The sequence below is a fragment of the Stigmatopora argus genome, chromosome 19 (genome assembly GCF_051989625.1).
Source record: "Stigmatopora argus isolate UIUO_Sarg chromosome 19, RoL_Sarg_1.0, whole genome shotgun sequence".
Lineage (NCBI taxonomy): Eukaryota > Metazoa > Chordata > Actinopteri > Syngnathiformes > Syngnathidae > Stigmatopora > Stigmatopora argus.
The window spans coordinates 11,712,672-11,734,620 of NC_135405.1; the positions used below are offsets into that span (position 1 = coordinate 11,712,672).

Here is a 21,949-nt window from a genome sequence, read left to right on the forward strand (position 1 = left end):
TCCCTTGAAGTCCAAAAGCCAAGTCAGCTGCAAGGTGTATTTGTCACTCCTTCAACCTGCTGACCGACAAGTCTGCCTCACCGGGCTTCCTGTTATTCACTTCCTGTTCACGCCCTGCACCTGCACCTACACTCTAACTTGCGGCTGATGTCATGGCAGGTTTTTCCTCTCCTCCCAGGAGTCAGTCATGGCATAATGTGTGAACATCCATCAGCGGGCTCTGGTTCAGACGTCAGTCAAAAGGCCCACACAATGAATATTGCCCTTTACGGCTTCAAGTGATGAACACCTTAATGAGGCCAAGAGTTTGCCCAAAACATCACTTCAAATTGACGCGAAGAAGACGTCAGCGTGTCCTTTCGTCAACTAGTCACAACTGTGCCCTCGTGAAAAGTCCTTCTGTAAATCATTACTCAGCTCAGCATAATGAAATAGTGACCTTCAGGGGAGTAGTTCTGTTTTTCGGTGGGAGGGAGGAACAACCTCTCGATGCCCTCAATATATGGAGGAATAATTACAGTGGGCCTTTATACCATCAGTGACCACAGTTAAATGATAGATTGAGGGTGCACACTACTGTACACTACTTGGACAGACCTATGACTCAATGGAAATATTGTTTAAGCAAGAGTACATACTTTTTCCGTTGTCCCAAGTCATGTTTTTCCCCAAATATTTTTTCACAGTTTCTACGTCAATGGTCAGGAAATACCTCGCGGAAACCGTCAGCAGACGAGAACTAATTAAGAGGTAGAAAAGCTATTTGAATATTGATGTGTTGCTATTTAGGTCAAAATGTATTGCGATAAGAAGACATTAGACTTTTTCTTGCGGGTATGAATTACCATTCAAAATTATTCTATACACACTCCCGTTAATGAAATCTAAAAAATCTTAATTAGAAGGCCTTAATTTTGTACTGTTACCAGAGGAATCGTGACAAAAAGACAGTGGCGATCCAAGACCTCAACTTTAGTTTCCAGCAATACAGAGAATTCCAAAATAGAAAGGCAGATTGCACCATTACTACACGGTTCTGGCAAGTAATGAAGTGTATATATATTTTCCTCTTGACTTTCCATCCTCCAATTGGCATTTGTAAGGTTTGCAGTTTACCAACATACAGAAGTTGACACTGGAAAGAATCTCTGCACTGTCGCTGTGCAAACATGGTGTGTTCTGTTGACTGGGGCATAAAATAGTGCTATTGGGTTTTGGGTTTCCAGAGCAGGATCAGGGCTGAAGTATATTGAGTCCATGTGGAGAGTGCATTTTTAATCTTAGCCTTAGCCACAGTCCTTCCTGTTTCTAATTTGGCGCTGCAGTGGTTTTGTCCTGAGGCCAACAGCCTCTCTTCCACAGAGTGTCTATTTCCTCTGAAGTGAATAGTAGCAGGTGTGCTGGCCCTGGATCCCTTTAGAAGAGTCTGCTTATGAATGGCCCACATCTCACTCCTTCTCGCCTGGCTTTGTTTTCCTTTATTTTCTGTTCTTCCTTTGAGTCCAACTTTTCTGTCTGTCTCACATTCCCCTCACACACTTCCGTTGCTGTTGTGTCTTCGACAGTTCTTTGTCTCCATCATCTCTCGTCTCTTTCTTTCACCGAGAAGTGTCATAAAGACGCAACACCCGGCTGATGAAATAATAAAAGACAATGACAAGCACAAGGTCGGTGCGCTAACACATCAGACAAGTGTGCGTTATAAATCTCAAGCATAGGAAAAAATAGACCTAGCAAAACGTGCCAAACATCTGAATTAAGTATACGAAAGACAAAATAAAACAGCTCCGTGACATTCGGGCGTGCGTATACTAAAGGTCCACCAAACAATGAATGTCATAACGAATATGAAGAAAAGAACGCAACGTTGGAACTCATCCAATCAATGAGCAGAGGACACACGCTGTCACGCTGTTTCAAGGAAGCAATGCATTTGGAATTAACCTCCAATGACCTTCACTTCCCGGTCGCCAACCCCCCTTCAACACACACGCAGAACCAAAACCCGCTCCCCAAAGAGTTGCACTTGAAGGGGTAGAACTTTACCTATAAATCTGAGAACTCATCCCTTCATGCCAAAGTCTAATTCCCTCTCATCTCAAGAGGGAAAACAAGCAAAAAGGCGTGGAGGGCATGCCACCTGCCAAAGATTTGCGGCCTAACACGAGGAGGGAAATACAGCTGCAAAGCCATTAAGGAAATAAGACTGTTGAAAAGCAACACGTGAACTCTTAATGGTGTTTGTGTTTCTTCAAGTAAGCCCCCCTGCCCACCCACCCCCAACGCCATTGGCCAAAGCACAACTTGGCGCAAAGTGAATGTGCTTTTTACGTCTGTTTGCAGAACTGGTGAGTCTATAAAACATCCTGGCAATCATAGATTTCAGAGTAGAGTACTTCTGAGAGTCATCTGTCAATGATATAAGAAAAACAATGAAATACGTCTCCATACGGACTTCAATGATCCCAAACGTGCCATTTTAAGACACTCATTTGCAGATGGAAGTGGTAGACTTTGACCCTCCACTAACAATTGAGGCTAGCCGATCTCTGCGCAAGCTTCTTTCTCCCGCCTCTGCTCTTGTGATTCTCGGCCAATCTTGACCACGGACATTTACGTTTTCCAGTCGTGGCGATCCTGGCGTGTATCCATTCGCACCCCCGTGTTTACACAAGATGTTCCAACCTGACGCAAATTAAACAAATCCAATCCGGAGCCTCCGAGATCACTGCACTTTCGTTTTGACATTAAGTCGATTAAGTCGGGGGCCGGATCACCACCGCCATTTCCTCAAGCTTTGGGTGGGGGAGAGACTTGAGCACCAGTACATCCAGAAAGTATTTTGAGACGAGTCATATGTGGATTGATGTCACCCACTAGTTCCCACAAGCTTGCATGTGGTTAGATTTGCTCCGTGCGGTGTGGAGTATTTTCCTAAAAATCTCCCGAGTCCCCTGGCACAGGTTGTTTGGCATCGGTTCCGTTCCCACACTTATGTTTTTTAACGACCCGGCTTTGTCCTCACATCCAGGCCGAGACGCACACGTAGCACAATGCAATTTCACGAACACTGACTTTTTCCATCCTTACATCAGATAATCACTGATTACTTCAACTCGGGGAAACACCGAGCAGGTCAGACACCATCCACGCCAGGTTGATTTTCCCATACAAGAGTGAACACAGCTTCCAAGTCTGACTGGAGGCAGGCTGTAGAGGCTTTATGAAAAAAGCTGGGGAGTTTGAGGATGGGAAATCCTTTAGAAGCTTGAATGCTTTTTGATCTTTCCTTGTGAATAAAGTGAGTTTACTTGCCTTCACAAAGTAGTTGACATAGTTTGTTTCCCAGGAGTGTTAATTGTTTCTCACTCCAAAGGATGCCCTCCAGTCGAGATGCTTTTTGGCTCCTCACCTGGTTCCTTTCAATGGGTGTGGGATGGGGTTTGACCTTGATTGGTAGCACTTTGGCTGGGGTCCAGTGGCCCATCTGGTCCTAGCTAGCGCAGCTACCCGCGGACGACTCTATTCAGAATGGCTAGCTGTCCGCCTAATTGTATCACATTCTCCAGGCTTTGTCCTGGCGTTCCCTTGCCAGCTAAAGGTTGCAAAAATCTCATCCGCCACATCAGAGGGGATCTATTAACCCTTGACCCCGAGTTGGTGTGTGTGGACAAGGCCGCTCCTCACACCCAACGCCGGGCCCATTAACACGTCGCCCTGCAGCAGAAAAACTATTTTGACGGGCTGTAATTGGTGCTAAGTGACGGCGGACAAAGACCCCCTCTGTGCTGCCTGCTGGACTGAGCAGCAATGACCACTCACAGAGCTTCACGCTTGACATTTCCTTTCCGGGTCTGAACTGGGGAAGCCCCTTCCTGCACCGCCGCCACCTCTTCTGGTTCCTCCATCCCCGCAGCCCCCTCTCCTCCTTGCCACGGCGCTCCTTTGAAAATGTGAGATAATGAGGGTCTAGCGAGGCGAGCTGGCTGGAGCGGGATTGCGCGGTCCAGATCCGCGTAGGCTGATTAATCTAACGGCGGGGCCATTCCTTTCAGAGACAGCCTAATTAGTTTATGTTAGCTGCAGAAGGTCAGGGGACGTGTTTGACTGAGGCCTTTTCTTTAAATGCCACAATGGTGTGATGAGCTGTGGATGCAGGTGCAGCAACCGGACCGCTTTAATGTCGCCGAGCCGTTTGGTTGTTCGGTTGAGTTGAAAATCGACAAAGACAATGAGGTCTTTTAACTGGTGACATTTGACATTTGCTGGTCTCAATCTGTTTTGACGGCTTTTCAAGTTCATCTGTCATGAACTTAAAATTGAAACGTGCAGGGAAAACCGCATTTGGCGGCTATTTGATGCTGGACTGAAAACAAACATGTTGAAGATTGCGTTCGTACGTCATTTCTTCTTCCATCCATCCATCGTAGAATCAGTCAACTCAACTGTGCTCGTATTTGTGGTGGTCGCTAATTAATTTAATGATGGACCGATCCCAAATCTCAGAAGTTTGTCTCCACAGACTCACGCTTAGCGACTCGGCCAGACTCGCGTGTCTGTATTTAAGACAGGTCTAGCTTCGTTCTCCAAAGGGCCATGCCATGCTCTCATCCCCCATATTTAACAGTCTGATGTCAGACAGGAGCGGAGGAGACTTCAATACTAAATGTCTGCCCCTGTCATTACCCGGCTGTGTGACCGCCTATCAGAGAGCTGTGAGTGATGTGGGAAAGCCTGGGCCCTGTCCTCCCAACCCCTGTAGGCCAGGCCGCCTCTTCTGTCCAAACCAAACTGAAAACTACAGGACCGGCAGGGTTAGGGTTGACATCAAGGAGGAAGTGGGGACCTTTAAGCCCACTCTGTGGTCGGGAAAGGAGAGAAGACTGTATACTAATTCCCGCCAACTTTTTCTTACACGTTTTCTTCCTGTTCATCCATCCAATTGAGGCAAAGTCAAATGAAGGCTTTTAATTACGGCTACAAATAAAAGTTGCGGCTCGCTGGTGAAACTTTCAGTCTAAATCGCAAACTGAGTTCAACAAGTTATTTGTATTGGACCTAGTTTATACCAATGAACAGATTGCATTCCTTTTATTACGCTAACCTTACCTTAGGACATCCTTAGTATTTACACAAGTGCTTTTCAACCATTGTTAAAGATAAAAGCACACAAAAACTGCATTTGGCAAGAACAGATTTCCAAAGAAAAACATTTATACATCAAATAACAACTGACAAAAAAACAACTGTATCTTCTATTTTCAATTCCATTTTTAACCCACAGACCAGTAAACAAAACAAATCATAAATATTATTTTATCAGTTCAAACTCAAAACAAGCAACTCACAATATCGTGATGGATATGACCTTACTGTTAGACGGAACCAGAATCCAAAGTGTAATGCAAAACATGCCGTGCAGTTTTTTTAGTTGCTTAATCCAAACCAGAAGGGAAGTAACTCAAACACAACGTTCAACATCATCATTAACTTGTAACAGTATTTGCAGTGGGTTATATACAAACTCACAATATGAAAATGATGTTTACTAATACTTCAGCATACTGCTAGTCCAATTCATTTCTGTCCAGATTTTCCAACACCTGCGGTGAGGGTAAACATGCCAGTTCACTCCATCAGCCAGCCCATGTGATGCGGCTTTCTATGAGAGGACACCTGCAGCACCCAGCATTCCCACTTGGCTTTGTGAAAGCATCTAAACCGAGGGATGTGGGTCGGTGGTGGGGGGGTGTACAAAGGGAGAACTGGAAGCCCAGACCTAAGTTTTGCCTCGAAGGCCTTAACTATCACTCCAGTCCACGGGTTGCCTTTGGCCTTGCTAACTGTTCCATGAAATGGGCCCCAGGAACAGTGCAAACCTCCCAGAAACAGGCCGCTCACTGTTAGCCAACAGTGCTGCCTTTGTGTGAAAATTGTCCAAGCTGGCCCGTTAGTGCACCGGTGCTGCCTTTCTTTGAGCCTCAGCTGTGAACAAACAAAGCTGGCTAAAAAGGTTTGCATGATGGTTAGCTAGGTAGCTGGCTAGCTGCCTCGGTGCCCGTGTCAATGAGAGGAATGATGTGTTTGCTGGGTCTCGCAGGTGGGGATTCAATGGAAAATGAGCGAGCACCGAGTCAATGACCTGCTGAGGAGGCCGTTTTTCTTTTTGCGAATAATGACCAGTAAAATAGATCTGCGCAACATTGGCATTACCGTTGGTTGTGATTCAATTTCGATCCGCCTTTGGGGTGAAAGTCTTCTTTCCAACCGATGAAGAGGATAGATTTTCACTGATGTGACATCTTGAAAATGTAATCATCTGATGGCGGTCAGGTACTTCTTGTTTCTTGACAGATCATTTGCTAAACTGTCAGTGCAGGACCATTGTGGAATAATTCGGACTAAAGTAATTACACACTAATACAGTATGTCTTGATTCCCATGGGTACTTATATACTTAGATGATACTCTACTTCCTCCTTTAAAATGTTTGCTTTTCAATTTTCAGTGTGCATACAAGTAGACAGGACAGAAAATGACAGGAAAAGGAAAGCGCAGGCACTGCTAGTAGCACTTTGGTTTGACTGCTTTTCACTTCTTTTCATAATTGTTCCCTAGTTGCTGTTTTTTACATCCACGCTCTGTGCCAATATAATTCAAGATGCACAGCCAAGCCAAATATTTGCAGCATGGCCTGTGTTTCTAAACTGAGCAGTAGTTTGGGCAAAAGTGGTTGGTCCTTGCCAGGAGCATTGCATAGACAAGGAAATGAGATACAGATTCCCTTCCCTTCCAACCACTCTGCTTTTAATTAGTGCCTCTCTCTTCGTCGTCGTACAAGAAACAATTCAGCGAGGAAAGATATATATCTTTCTTGTGCATTGCACTGACATTTTCTTCCACTTGAATGGCAGCCGGGCTACGTGCAGGATGGCAAAGGCACTGTTTACCACTTTGTCGGAACAAATGACACAAACTGGAGAGTTGGAATCGGTTACAGTTGTGCAGTTCCCCACCGAGAGGCCCGGCAAATACTTCTTCCACAGACTGCGTGGGGATTTACTTGCAAAGGTTTCCATCCAGATCTGGGTCACTTGGTTCTGTAGCCACAGCGCAGGTGAGCCGGAGTAAAAATTCAGGCACTGAATTCGCTTTTCGGAGTTCGCCTTTTGCAGGAGAGTATTGCCGCGAACAGTTTGCAGCAACAAGAGATGCCGTTGTGTCGGCAGGACGGCGTGACGCCAACCACTGCTAGTCTTGATCGGTCCACAGGAACAGTCCTCCTTACCTGTTTCAAACTCTTCGGGTCAAGATGAGTTTATTAGCAGAAGCTCTCGGGAGAATAGCAAGCTGACGTCCAGTGGTGTTGCGGCAACAAGCAGTTGAAAACAACCTCTCTCACACCAAGTGTGTTTTGGCACGCGAGAGCTGTAATCATGCATGATTAGCCCAAGAACTCCATTCCCAGGCTGGACCAGTTCCTGTCACCCTGTCAAATATGATATTTACCTACCAGTTTTCCCGAAGTGTAGCATGAAATAAAGAGAGTCTTGAGTGATCGATGGAAATCGGGCAGGTGTGCGATGTTGACTTAAATAGCTTTAAAGAACACCCCCTTCAAAATATCTAAACACATGTGCCTGCAAGTTGGGTTTCACTTGAGTCTATGAATATATCTGTTTTGAAGAAAATGGCTAATCAAAAAAACAGTCCGAACATTCTTGCTACCTTGTAATAGCCATGTATTAATTTGGATAAATTTTATCCAAAAGGAGATAGAGGGCGGCAGGAAAACAGGCCTTGTAAAACTGCAACTCTCCTGCCACAATCAGAGACTGATGTCAGAGAAAACATGACCAGCTGCAAAAAAGTGGAGACTCTGGAGTCTAACATCAAACATTTTTATGTAACCTGGCTACTAGCCTGCCTAAAAGCTGCAGCAATGGCCGTATCTAAACAAAGGCCTCTTGTATTTACCTCTCATCCAAGTGTATCGAGGAGGAGACTGTGGAGTAGAGGGTTTAACTGGTACTGATCCAAATGAGATTTTCTGGCCTCGGTGGAAGCCTGCATTTAATCCGCTAGTCTAGATTTAACTAGTACTTTCTTACCCAATCAAGTTTTGCGTCTTTTCCAAGTGTTGACCCCATTTGACACACAATAGCAATAAAAGAATGCAGCTCGGAGTTTTGAAAGGAGGCAGCCAAGCTGGGATACAAGAACGCAAAATGTGCTCAAAGTGAACCTTGCCTGTTCTTTCGCTGCTTAATAGCAAAAGCAGTCTTACACATTCAGGGGAGTGAGCTCACCCCTGGCCGGCAAGCGGCCCACAACAGGTGCAGCCCTCTCGCACTCATCTCTCTGCAAGCTTGTTTTCCTCCTCCATGTGGAAAACATCTGCAGCGGTGGTCCATCCACGTCTCCCCACACCGGCCCCCGCCCCATCCCGTTATTTACTCCCACCACCTTCCACTTTCTTTCCCTTCTGATGCCAGGAACAAGGATTGCAAATAAAAAGAAGTGTCCCTCCTGGGAGGAAGGCGACGTCCTTTTCTGGATACAAGTCGGAGGTGTGCCAAGGAATATTTTTGTCATGAAAAGCCACCATGGAATGACACAGTCATGCGCAGCTGGCATGCTAATTTACTCCAAAGCATGAATGTACAAATAGGGTGTCTCGCACGTGCCATAAATGTGGAGAGGAGGCTTAAGTCAACAGAAAAGACTTGCGTGACTTAAAGGCAGTGAAAGTCTACGTTGGTACTATTCCACGTTATTTAAGACAGTGGTTCTTAAAGTATGATACGTAGACTCCATCTAGTGGTACGTGGAAAATTGACTATCAACTACAGTTCTGTTAAATCAAGTGCAGTTCTGTGTCATCAAGTACAGCTCTATTTCATCAAGTGCAGTTCTATTCAATCAAGTACAGTTCTATTGCATCAAGTACAGTTCTTTAGCATTATGTACGGTTCTATTGCATTAAGTACAGTTCTGTTAAATGAAGTACAGATCTATTGCATCAAGTACAGTTCTGTTGCATCAAGTACAGTTGTGTTACATAAAGTACAGTTGTTGCAAAAAGTACAAATGTGTTGCATCAGGTACAGTCATATTTTAGGGATGTGATTGACGATGATAGACATCTAATCAAATGTTTTCGTCTGTCTAGTGCTATTAGCAACAGCTAAATCTTTGGGAACTAATTATTGAATAAGTTTTACATGTTAAAATTTACAAATATACAGTGGGGCAAATAAGTATTTAGACAACCACCATTTGTGCAAGTTATGCTACTTGTAAAGATTAGAGGCCTGTAATTGTCAACATGGGTAAACCTCAATCATGAGAGACAGAATGTGGAAAAAAAACTGAAAATCACATTGTTTGAAGAATTTATTTGCAAATCATGGTGGAAAATAAGTATTTGGTCAATACCAAAAGTTAATCTCAATACTTTGTTATGTACCCTTTGTTGGCAATAACGGAGGCCAAACTTTTTCTGTAACTCTTCACAAGCTTTTCACACTTGCTGGTATTTTGGCTCATTCCTCCATGTAGATCTCCTCCAGAGCAGTGATGTTGGGCAACACGGACTTTTCAACTCCCTACACAGATTTTCTATGGGGTTGAGATCTTGAGACTCACCTTGAAATGCTTCTCACAAAGCCACTCCTTTGTTGCCCTAGCTGTGTTTGGATGTGTACTGGCTTCAGCAGGGGGACACGTCTGGCAGTGCAGGATTTGAGCCCTTGGCGGTGCATTGTGTTACTGATAGTAGCCTTTGTTACGGTGGTCCCAGCTCTCTGTAGGTCATTCACTAGGTCCCCCGTTTGGTTCTGGGATTTTTGCTTGCCGTTCTTGTTATCATTTTGACACCACGGGGTGAGATCTTGCATGGAGCCCCAGATCGAGGGAGATTCAGTGGTCTTGTATGTCTTCCATTTTCTAATAATTGCTCCCACAGTTGATTTCTTTACACCAAGTGTTTTACCTATTGCAGATTCAGTCTTCCCAGCCTGGTGCAGGTCTACTGTTTTGTCTCTGGTGTCCTTCGACAGCTCTTTGGTGTTGGCCATAGTGGAGTTTGGAGTGTGAGAGACTGACGTTGTGGACAGGTGTCCTTTATACCGATGAGTTCAAACAGATGCTATTAATACAGGTAACGAGTGGAGACCTCGTTAGAAGTTAGACCTTTTTGACAGCCAGAAATCAAACTTGTTTGTAGGTGACCAAATACTACTTATTTTCCACTCTAATTTGGAAATTAATTCTTTAAAAATCAAACTGTGATTTTCTGTACAATTGGTGGTTTACTAAATACTTATTTGCCCCACTGTATGTCATGTGTTCACAGTTGTGGGCTACAGAGTGTTGAGTAAATGTGCCTGAACTGAACTGACTATTTTATGAAGTACTTTATGTTCTGAAGAGACACGGGGCCAAAAAGACTGACTGCATGGAATAAAACGTTGACTCAGTTTTTACTAGTTTGTCATAAAATAGAAAGGGCTATGGGAAGTTGAGCTACATCCATATCTTTTTCTTTTTCCATCCGGGCGGAGGCTTCTTTTTCGATAACGGTTGACTAGTGAACTTCAAACAAAAGTAAACTGGGTGTTAATGAACTGGATCCTGACAGCTTTTGCTTCCCGCCCCCACAATGACTCCATTCACAGAAATCCGGCCACGGAAAGTGTCGGTAAAGTTATCCCGGCTTGAGTTTATGCAACTTTTTCTAACCCTCAGTACGTCTTTCTCTGCCCCCGCCCCAGGCCTTTAAGGTCAGGCCAAAGACAACACTAACCAGCATCAGCTGATACAAGTAGAGGCTAGTCGGATTTACATGATTCAAAATGGCACCCATTCATAGCCGGTCGGAAAAGTGTGGCCGTGCGGTGGGAAGCGGTGCGGGGGCCCTGCTTCCTCCTACACCCTACCTGCTAGATCGGTCACGGCATCTCCGAAGTGTCGGGGGGGTGTTTCCTCCACAGCACAGCATGAGGCGGCACAGCATCAAATCGCTTCCACGCTATTGCTTCTGAAAACCGGGGCCTGCAGAGGTAAAGGTGATATTTTAAAGCCATTATTGGCGCAGTGTTTCCTTCTCTAGTCTCTGAGGGCTTTGACAAAGCTAATAAAAGTCACAGGGCCGCATATGGCTTCATTCAGCACACCTGACGTTTACAAAGGAACCCAAAAAAAAACAGCTTCAAACTTTCCCTTCACGCAAGATGACAGCGACAATGAAAGAGGGAGAATTTGAAGGTTATTACGCACAATTTGTGTCTTGTCGTTGGCCAAGAACTTAGAATTTAGTACTATCAGTCAGAATTGAATGAACTATGACAAGGAACAGCCAAGGACAGGTATAGCGATGCTGGTAGTTTACGGTAGCCACGTTTCCCTAAAGAGGCACCTTATTACATCCCTTGCCTTAAACCCTGTCTACAGAATGGCCTTACACAACGCTGACAAGCAGTATTTACGACAATCCGAGCAGGCACCATGAAAACTTTTATTTCCATCAGATGTTTCCATGTGCAGAAACAACGGATATCAGGGGTGGCGGCCGTGGCGTATAGCAATGTAATTCCCATCATCCACGCAACCTCCCATCTTGCTAGCATTTGTTTCTCCCTAGACATTTTCAACCTTTCCACTGTGCAGTATCTTATAAGTCCTATGTTAGGCAAGAGGAGATTGGGGTTAGCCACATTCAACTCTGCTACACGGAATACATCTAAATAACAGTCGAATGTATTTACAGTACTTCTTGGCAAATTTTATCTGGAGTGACTGAGAAAACAGATTACCAACACCCTCAAATAATATTTGGATTATTTTCAGATTTTTTTAACTTGTTTTTTTATATTGTATGTTTTCTATTAACATGTAATTTTTATATTATAATGTCTACACTTGTCTACTAGCATTAAGCTAGCAGGCGCTAGAAAAATGAAAAGTATTTTGTATGTTCGTGCACAATGAGTAAATGTCTTTGTACGTTTAATTTTATAGTTTAACTCATCATTATTTTAGAATAAAAGAGTTCTTTATAGGGTTAAGGTTATATCCTGATGTTTATTATTCCTCAGCACATAACGTAAAATGACTAGCTTTTGTTACTTATGTGGTAAGGACCCCGTATACTTGGAAACCCATCATACCAGGTGCCTTAAAAAGTACATCATGGTTTGACGATTAAAAAAAACATGAACGAGTAGAGCAAAGGAAACTTTTTCCGAACTTAGCAATGAACCCTGCTTTAGTCACTTTGCTTTCCGAAACGTTTCCACACTTTTGGTTTCTCATAGCATGAACCTCCCATTTTTATAAGCCTCAACGAAAACCTCGAGATGGTTCCATTAATAGAAGCGCCTATGGCTCCACACTCATACAAATAAACAATTAACCGGCAAATAGTGAAACCTTTACGTGGCCTTTTTCGTTGCTGTGTAAATGAAGTCCTTATGAAGATACCGTGCTATATTCAATCAACCAATTTGTTCATTTTCAGGAGAACTTTGTCAACTTACTTGCAAGCCAAATAAGCCAGCGTGCATGTGACGTCGTACGCCAGGGGATTTCGTGACCCCCAAAGAGTTGGAAGGCTTCCGAAAAAATAAATTAAGAAGCCTGGAAACGTATTTTCAGGAGCGCGATAAATCTGTGCTTTAACACTCCACGGGGCCATAGGGCAGGGCAACCCCGATCCAGTCCCCAGGGTCTGGTGCTGTCAAGAATGGCTCTTTCCGCGCTACTTCTCAGGCCTCCCGACTCCCCCCGTGGCCTTTTCGGCTCTATTCCCACAGGAGTGGACCCGCCGCCCTCGCTGGGTTGCAGAGGTGAGTGTCCACGGGATTAGAGTAAGGGGCAGGTTGGTAACATTATAAAAACAACACTTTTGAACAGTTGTTTACCTCCGCACCCATATTGAGTCATGAATTAGGTCTCCGTCGAGCCATCAAAGTAAGCGCTGAGGTAGTTCCTTGTTGCATTCATGACTCCCTCACGTCTATCCCCATTGCTCCGCTAAGTCTCTGGAAGAACCCCCCGCCAACCTTGCACCCGGCCCCAAATCTTCCCAAAGCATGAGCCACGGCGGCATGAATGGGGCATTGTGATGCGTCTCCGTCACGGCAGCGAATGTTTTCACTTCCATTTGATCCATAGGCGAGGCTGCTAATTGGGTAAGCGTGTTCCCAGGTCACCGGGAGGTTTTCCCTTTCCGTAAATACGGAAAGTCGGCAAAAAAGGGCCCCCGCGGATGTCGTTTCTCGCCTCCTTCCGTGTCATTTATTGTGTCTGAAAAGCACGCTTTATCATCAATATTCGTCCTTTTCCATAACTCACCGCAGGTGTCGCGGGGACGTGGACTCAACGTGACTAGTTATTTTCCACACTTTCCGAAGCTCTGGGGTATATTTGTTTGTTTTTTGTTCCCCTCCGTAGAATTTACATTTCCTCTCGCACGAGCCCTCTGGGGTGATCTCATGTCCCGGCACGACACACTCAGCATGTTTGTTTTGGGTGTGGGGCACTGCGGCCAAGTGGAGACTGCGGAGTATAATGGGATTGTTGGTTTTATACTTCAAAATACTACCACTTGAGTAGATGCAACTAAGTGTGAAAACTTTGCCTCGCTCAAATGAGTCAAAACAATGGCCTCCTATATTCACCTTGGAACAATTTTTATCCAAGCGGAGACTGGGGGCAGCTTGGTCACTACAGCGTACGCTGGTATTTGGAGTTAAAACCAGAGCAGGACTGGAATAACTGCCGCACCAGCGCTGCGGTGTATAAATCTCAGGCTTTATTTATTAATTTGTTGGCGGGTGAAATTTGACATATTTTCTCTGGCTATAATATGACTTCTGCGTAGTGCGGTCCAAAATTGCCAAGTGGTCCGCAACGCCGTCCTGCAGCTGCGACACACTAGTTTGAAACACACCACCGTACCACATCATTAGTGCCCTCAATTGCTCGTTGCAGGTCAGAGGTTCATCTTGGCCTTCCAGTTCTTCCTAAGCCAAGAAATGTGAAAGGTTTGCCCCTCATAAACCCTCAAAAAGCCCCTTGGGATTGTTCACTTTAATTGGATACGCTTTGCTAACTACAGCCTATAAAACCAAGGTAGTGTTCCACTACAGATGCAAATGTCTGCCAATGTAATGTTTTTTTTTTCTTTTAAAACAACAAAATGAAATAGTAATCCTCAAATCTCTCTACAAAGTGGCCACGGGTTTAACTTTGAGGTCTACTGGCGCCATCGAGTGGAAGAAACGATGCTATTATTTTAGTTTCATACTTCATATAAAGCCCGAAACACTAAATAAATATTTGTCAGTAAATTGAAGCTATTTAAACTCTGAGCCTTCAATTGTACCTGGGAACAAAAAAGGACTACTCGCTCAAATATAATTTGACATACATTTATATAATACATTTGTTTTAATCTGAGAAAAAATGAACAGTTCAAAATTCATGTATCAAATATGATTTGTTTGGCTATATAGGGTTAAAAGAAATAAACCTGTACCATCTTCATTTTCATTTACTTTCCAGTTCATTCTTTCTACGTTAATAAAGAAGTTAGAAAATGAACATGGGTGATCTTAGTCATCTGTTACACTGTGACTAATGAGTCACTGTCTTTTCTTACGTCATAAATAATTACGACAATATCATAACTGGGTTACTATATCAATTGTAACCAAACTGGTGGTGACTTTATTATACTTTAAGCTATAATATATTTATAATTCCCTTCACATTTTCCTAAATAATGGTGGCATCATAAGAAATACTGCACTGTAAGTAACTGTTTTTACATCAAGAAACCAAGGGTTGCCCTAATGGACGGAGAATAAGTCACCATAACAAATAAACAATAAAAAGCTATCGATGACCGTGTCTTACGTGTAACTGGTAAAATATCATTATGTGATTCATTCTGATTCACCTCTAAGGAAGGATGTGGGCTTGGAGACGCAGGCTTGAATCATCTCAATTTCTTCATATGACACAATGTGGGAATCTAAAAAGAAGGAAATTGAAGAGCACATTAATATAGGTTGTATATTCATTATAGGGACATTCCTGATCCGATTTGGTCATTCTCAGAGACTCGGAATCAGGTTAAAAAAAAGTTACGTTTTTTTTTTTTTTTTAATGTCTATTTATTTATCTATTTTCATTATTAACTGATTGTCTGCCATTGACGGCGATAGAGCTCCAATTAATTTTGACTGGGAAGGTTCAACAGCGTTCATTAAATCGCTGCAGCTCCCCATATGAATTGAATTGGACGTCTATCGCCGTCAACGACAGTGAAACAATAGTAATAAGGATAATAATTATAATATAGTATACGTTTTATACCACACACGCACCCACACAAAGACGTATTTACACCACCGAAACAACCTTACCAGAAAAAAATGAAAATGTCCAACAGGAAAAAAAGGATAGAAAATCTCAACCATGAAAGCGTTTTATCACATAGCGACTTGGAAGATTTATTACTCTTTCTCGCTTCGTTGAAACCACTAAAAACACCTTTTCTATGGTTAAAATGCTCATATGGCGTCGTGTAAATTGGGAAAAAAAAGACATTCGGGCGTGCTATTCAGCTTCCTTAATACATTCCTTAGTTACAGTAGAAATGTGATACGTATAGTGAAAATACTGTACTGTACTCCAATATTCAAGTCATTTTTATTTGTTATCGTTTTTAGACACCGGAAAAAAATGAAATTTGACTTTTAGGGTGATGATTTATTGTAGTATATTAGCACGCTAAACTCACCCATGCTAATCGCTCGTCGGCATTTTTAAAAGGGCCCAGGTGGGGAGGAGCGCGCAAATTGCCTTCCGTTATCTCAAAAGAGGTGTGTCTTATCTACAAACAAGTATTCGTTGCCTTCAGGGACCATCAGACACTTCTCACGAGAACTCCACTACGCGTCCACATAAATCTACAAATCCGGGTAAGAAGTACAGAATATTTTAAACTCTTAATTATTAAAACAACAAAACATGTATATATACATTTAACAAGGAAACGCTTGTAGTACGTAATGCAAATCGTAGTTCAATACATGTAGGGGAGTCTATAAAAACAGGTTAGTAATTAACCTACTGTATTTTACAGCAGCAGTTACATTCTAAATACATACAGAAAAGGCAATTGATCATGGTTTAGTTAAGGTTAGGATTAGGGTTAGGGTAAGGTCTATAATAGTGATTTAAGGTAAATATCTTGAGTTTTCTTAAGATGTTGACATCTGCACATGCAGCAAACCTTAATAACACTTCCAAACGCATGTATACAGTAAAAACTATCATTTCCTTTGTCTTTTGTACATTTTTAAACCTAAAATGTGTTGCTTTGAGCATAGGAGATGCAAGCTTGCAATTTAAACTGTGAGAGATTTGTGGGTTTTTTTCTGATTTGCTCCTTTGGTATTATGATTATTATTATTATGTAGATTGCTGTGAAAGCATGATTGAATTTTCTAAATTGTTCTTTAGTTCCAAGGTTCAGATTGGTGATCCGGTACAGCACATTCGTGTCCATGCTCGTCACACATTCCTCAGCTGAACCCTCCCTGATCCTCCTCTTTCTTCTCTGCCTCCCACCATTCTTTTAAGCCCTACTTCTGCTTTTAATAAATAAACGTGTTATCCCAATCACATAATTTTACCAAGAGACCGGCTCACCTGATTTTGAAGATCCACCAAAACCGAATACCGATCAGATACCTCAGTAATTACCTGATAACAATACCTGCATTTGTGTTTGTTTTGGCAATATACTTAGCCAGCTTGGTTGTTTTTATCATGTAAAATCATATATCACTTTAGAAAATACTTAATACTAAAAAAAAGTAAGAACCCGATCTTGATCTTTAAAAATGACGTCTGTTGGTGAGTATTTCAGTCATTTTTTTAAAACTTCTAGTGTGTTTTGATGTTGCAATGTTTACATAGTGACAATCAAATAACAGGAAGTTGAGTATATTGGAATTCCCCCAGGTATGCATATAATTTATATGCGGCCATGTGAAATGTTTTTACATCTCGCCGTTTTTTAAAAATTATTATTTCCAGAAATTTCTGTCCATGATTACATTGCATAATTTTCTTCGCCGTCATCAAGAGCCATGATCACAGCGGCGGAATACGGCGAGACGTCGTGGGAACTGCAGGTGCACGTGGACCAAAAAGATGGCGACGAATCTATGCGCTTCAAGCTTCGCGTCAAGGGCGACCTGCACATCGGAGGCCTCATGCTAAAGCTGGTGGAGAAGATCAGTAGGTATCAGACGCCGTTTCAACACCGTCTGCTCCAGTTCTGTTTACCGTGCCGCACCCTCGTCGCTCCACACCGAAGCGCCATTGTCTTAAACCACAATGGTTCGCATTGGGGGCAAAGTTCAACTCTGATCTAATCGGAATCATTCATTCATTTTCTGAACCACTTATCCTCGAACCCTCGACCCTAGAACTGCCAAACAATAAATTGCCTTATCGAGAAATTCCTAGACAGCTGAGTGGTTAGTTTAATGACACATATGTGATGTGTTTTTTTTAATGAGCAGAAGCCCCCCAGGACTGGTCGGACCACGCACTGTGGTGGGAACAGAGAAACTGTTGGCTCCTCAAGACTCACTGGACTTTGGACAAGTACGGAATCCAGGTAGGACAAAAAGGCTTTAAGCATTTCACATTTTTTTATGTATCGGCGACGACTTGTTCTTATTTTTTTTCTCTTATACAGGCCGATGCCGACCTACGCTACACCCCCCAACACAAAAAAATGCTGCTGCAACTCCCCAACATGAAAACCATCGAAATGAAGGTCAGCTTCTCCTGCGTGGTTTTCAAGGCCGTGGCAGAAATCTGTCAAATTCTCAGTGAGTTCGTCCTCCTTACCTTCACGCCAAATCCAAATCTATTCATCTAATATTATCTTTTTCTTCTTCTGATCAGACATCAGGCGGGCCGAGGAATTGTCCTTACTCTTGCCTGTTGGCGACCACTCCAAGAAGAAGAAAAAAAGAGGCAAAAACTCACCGCTGGATGACATTTGGGACATTGATCTAATCAGTGGGGGACCTGGAGGCTCAGGTACTAGCAAAACATAGTCATCAGTTCTAGAACCAAACTCCCAAGGTTTACGCTTGCGACTATAACTCTAAACCCTAAACCAGATCAAATCAAAGATGCGGCCCGTGGGCAAGATCTGGCCCATGAGTGGGTCCGATCCGGTCCACCACAGGGTTGTCCTGCCTGACGGACACTTTGTAGCTCATTCAAACTCTATCTACAAGATGAAATACTTTCATTTTTTTCACCAGGGTGAAGTAAAATCAGATGTTTGTGAGTTGCGTTAGCATATTTTCGTGCCATTACTTGGAGTGATTCCGCTTAGTAATAGTTGAGTGTTTTTTCCATTCCAATCCATCTTGACTGCGAGAGGCAAATACATGTTAAATTGTTATGCCCTTTTAAACCCACTGTCCAATATACCCCTAATCAAGGCCCCATGTACAGCAAGACCATGACAGCCACCTACGACCCAGAGAACGGGATGCCCGTTTCGGCCACCAGCCTGTGGTTTGGCGACAACCCCCTCGCCGACTGCCAACCCAATCTGCCACCTGCCGAGCTGACCAAACTCTACCAGCCTCTTTCCTTGGAAGACAAAGCCATCAGAAATTCTGGGTAGAGACCTTCAACAGTCACAATAACCCTCGCGGTGGAAGAATTCCTCCCTAACTTCTGGACTCGCTATTCGCAGGTGGTTGGACTCTTCACGGTCCCTCATGGAGCAGGACGTCCAAGACCACGATAAGCTGTTACTGCGCTTTAAATACAACGTCTTCTTCGACCTCAATCCCAAAGTAAGAGCAACGATGTGAACTCAGTTGGTCCAGTTAGATCACGACTACATCTGGCGTCCATTTGCATTTCAGTACGACGCGGTGAGGATAACGCAGCTGTACGAGCAGGCTCGCTGGTCCATCCTCTTGGAAGAGATCGACTGTACCGAAGAGGAGATGCTAATGTTTGCGTCGCTTCAGGTGAGGATCATGACTTTTTAGAAGGAGAAACTTGACCATTGTAGTTGGAGTTAAAGCTGAACAATTCTTCATTCCTGCTCTTTGACGACCTTCGCGCTTGACACCTTGAAGCTCAATTCCAATAAAATGACTCATCAAGTGGAAGTTGCCACCTCAGCGCTCTTAAAACCGATGACACGTGCAGAAGAGGAATCAAACCTTCTATGCCTTATACTCTTCCGCGGTCGATTCCATGCTAGCTCAATTGGAAAAAAGGCTTCATGTCGACTTTGGGGTCTTTTTTTTTCAGTTTTCCTCCAACTTTTAGACTCTAAGTTTTTATTAGCTGGCATAATAATATTCATTGTGTTTTCTTTCTTTTGCAGTATCATATCTGTAAACTAACTGTGTCCACTGAGCCACTGGACCACTCCAACGAGCAGGAAATCGATGAAGTAGAAGCCGCCCTCTCCAACCTGGAAGTGACGCTGGAAGGGGGCGTCTCAGACAGAATTCTGGTATAAATGTTTTTCCTCACTGTCATTTCATCTTTTAGGGTCCTGACAGTAAAAAAAACTTAATTACATTACATGTCTTAATTTGGCCAAGATTTAAGATAATTGACCCTTGTTTTGTTCCTACATCCAGGAAGACATTACAGACATTCCAGAGCTTGCAGATACGCTCCGCCTTCTCAGGTAACAAGACACGCCCCTAATATGCACCTATTGTTTTTTTCATTTTTGCCACGTTTCAATTATTTTTCATTAGAATTAAGAGCATTTAGAAATTGTAAGATCTCATAAATAGCCTGGAAATGACAATGACAACACCCACAGTACATTGACAACTTTTTCCTAACTCAGACCAAAAAGACTGACGTTACGGCCTTACAAGGAGTACTGGTTTGTATTCAAGGACACCACCATTTCCTACTACAAAAACAAAGAGGCCGCCGCGGGAGAGCCTCTTGAGCAGTTTCACTTACGAGGTAAACCAGTCAACAATTATAAATATACGTTATCTCACACTAACACGGCCATTTTCGTCGGCAGGCTGCGAGATCGTCCCCGACGTCAATGTCACGGACAAAAAATTCGGTATCAAGCTCCTCCTGCCGGTAGCTGACGGGATGAACGAGGTTTACATCCGGTGTGACAACGTAAGAATACCTACCGCGCACAGTAATCCCTCAAATATCACGGTTAATGTCGACCAGATAATGGAAAAATCGCAAAGTAGGGTCACCCCTATAAAAAAAAAACATATTTGTACATATGTATATATTTGTTTTTACTTCAGTACTAAATCCTAGTTGCAAAGGTGGCTTTACACGTGGATTATCACATTTTTTTGCAATTTAAAATAATAATAATAATAATAGCAGAAAAAAAATTCAAAGTAGGGTCACCCCTATTAAAAAAATATATTATTTTTTTACTTCAGTGCTTCAGTCGTAGTCGATTATCACATTTTTCTGGAATTTTTCTAAAATAATTAATAGCAGAAAAAAAATCGCAAACTAGTGAATTCGTGATAAGTGAAGTCGTGATAATCGAGGGATTACTGCATTTCTACCAATTCATAAACCGTATCCAGAGCAAAGATTTTTTTTTCGTGGTTGCTGCAGGAGACGCAGTACGCCAAGTGGAAGGCGGCGTGCATCCTAGCCTCCAAAGGCAAAACCATGGCCTACAGCTCGTACAAGTCGGAAGTACGCAGCATTCAGTCCTTCTTGCAGATGAAGAGCCTGGCGCCCCCTCCGGGCCAGGCGGCGCCAGACCTGGACTCCATGGAAATGAACGCCGAGTGTTTCGTATCACCTCGCTACGCAAAGAAGCACAAGACCAAGCAGGTTGTTTTGTGGACTTTAAATACAACTCACTCCCCACCAGCGATCGGTTCTAATTTTGTTGTTGTTGTCTTCTCCAGCTGACAGCACGTATCCTGGAAGCCCACCAGAACATAGCCCGCCTGTCCCTAATGGAGGCCAAGATGCGCTTCATACAGGCCTGGCAATCGCTCCCTGAGTTCGGGATTAACTACTACATCGTCAGGTAGTGAGAAAGAATGGGATGTGGTTCAAGGGCAATCATTACAAAAGTCCTTCTTGTGGTCTTCAGGTTCAAGGGGAGCAAGAAGGATGAGATCCTGGGCATCTCGTACAATCGCCTGATCCGTCTCGACATGTCCACCTACCTACCCGTCACCACGTGGAGGTTCGCCAACATGAAGCAGTGGAACGTTAATTGGGAGATTAGACAAGTGAGTGTTGACAACAAAAATGGAAGAGTTTTCAGTTCTAGAGATGACAACGCTTCTCATTGGGCGGCGGTCGTTGCAGGTGACCATAGAGTTCGACCAGAACGTGACCATCGCTTTCTGCTGCCTGAGCTGCGACTGCAAGGTGGTGCACGAGTTTATCGGCGGTTACATCTTCCTCTCGACGCGGTCCAAAGACCAGAACGAGACCTTAGATGAAGAACTGTTCCACAAACTGACCGGAGGTCAAGAATGAGAATCTCATACTATTCAAAACAAAGTACTATATCACTGCCATTGAGTCAAGTCCTTTTATTTTCAGGTCAAAAACATTTCAACAATGTTGTTCAATATTTGATTACAATTTATTAATGTAATCATTGTCAGCATTTTGATCTCAAGTTAGGCTAAGAACTGGTGTTGTGTGTGTAAATAATTGTGTTTTTAAACTTTATGTGAATTTGCTTTTTTAAAAATAAATCATTTTTATGTCTTTATTTCCTTATTTTTTTACTTGTCTCTCTCCAGATATTCCGCACTATTTATACAAGTTTGTACCCACAGTTTTCTAATTTTTAACAAGGTAAAAGGGGGAAAATCGTTAGAAAAAGAAACGT

At 43.2% G+C, this 21,949-nt stretch overlaps 1 protein-coding gene and 1 long non-coding RNA gene across 3 annotated transcripts; one reads left to right on the top strand and one right to left on the bottom strand.

Annotated features, from left to right (window-relative positions):
• Positions 1-976: 976 nt before the first annotated feature.
• Positions 977-15,841, bottom strand: LOC144064540 (uncharacterized). The gene is made up of 4 exons (XR_013296814.1): positions 15,812-15,841; positions 14,966-15,040; positions 10,941-11,055; positions 977-1,632 (listed from the first exon to the last, which is right to left on the bottom strand). It is a non-coding gene; the product is annotated as an uncharacterized LOC144064540 (long non-coding RNA).
• A 1,323-nt stretch (positions 15,842-17,164) lies between these two features.
• On the top strand, positions 17,165-21,816 carry fermt1 (FERM domain containing kindlin 1). Of its 2 annotated transcripts, none has more exons than XM_077587147.1 (15): positions 17,165-17,319; positions 17,607-17,704; positions 17,786-17,921; positions 17,998-18,135; positions 18,549-18,732; positions 18,809-18,911; positions 18,984-19,091; positions 19,457-19,588; positions 19,719-19,768; positions 19,937-20,061; positions 20,126-20,232; positions 20,701-20,925; positions 21,003-21,127; positions 21,194-21,335; positions 21,415-21,816. In XM_077587147.1, exons 1-15 carry the CDS (start codon positions 17,169-17,171, stop codon positions 21,586-21,588), a joined length of 1,998 nt encoding a protein of 665 aa, XP_077443273.1. In that variant the 5' UTR covers positions 17,165-17,168; the 3' UTR covers positions 21,589-21,816. The 2 variants fall into 2 exon arrangements, with proteins under 2 accessions (XP_077443273.1, XP_077443274.1); XM_077587148.1 differs by having other exon boundaries at positions 17,179-17,323; positions 21,415-21,815.
• The last annotated feature ends 133 nt before the right edge of the window (positions 21,817-21,949 follow it).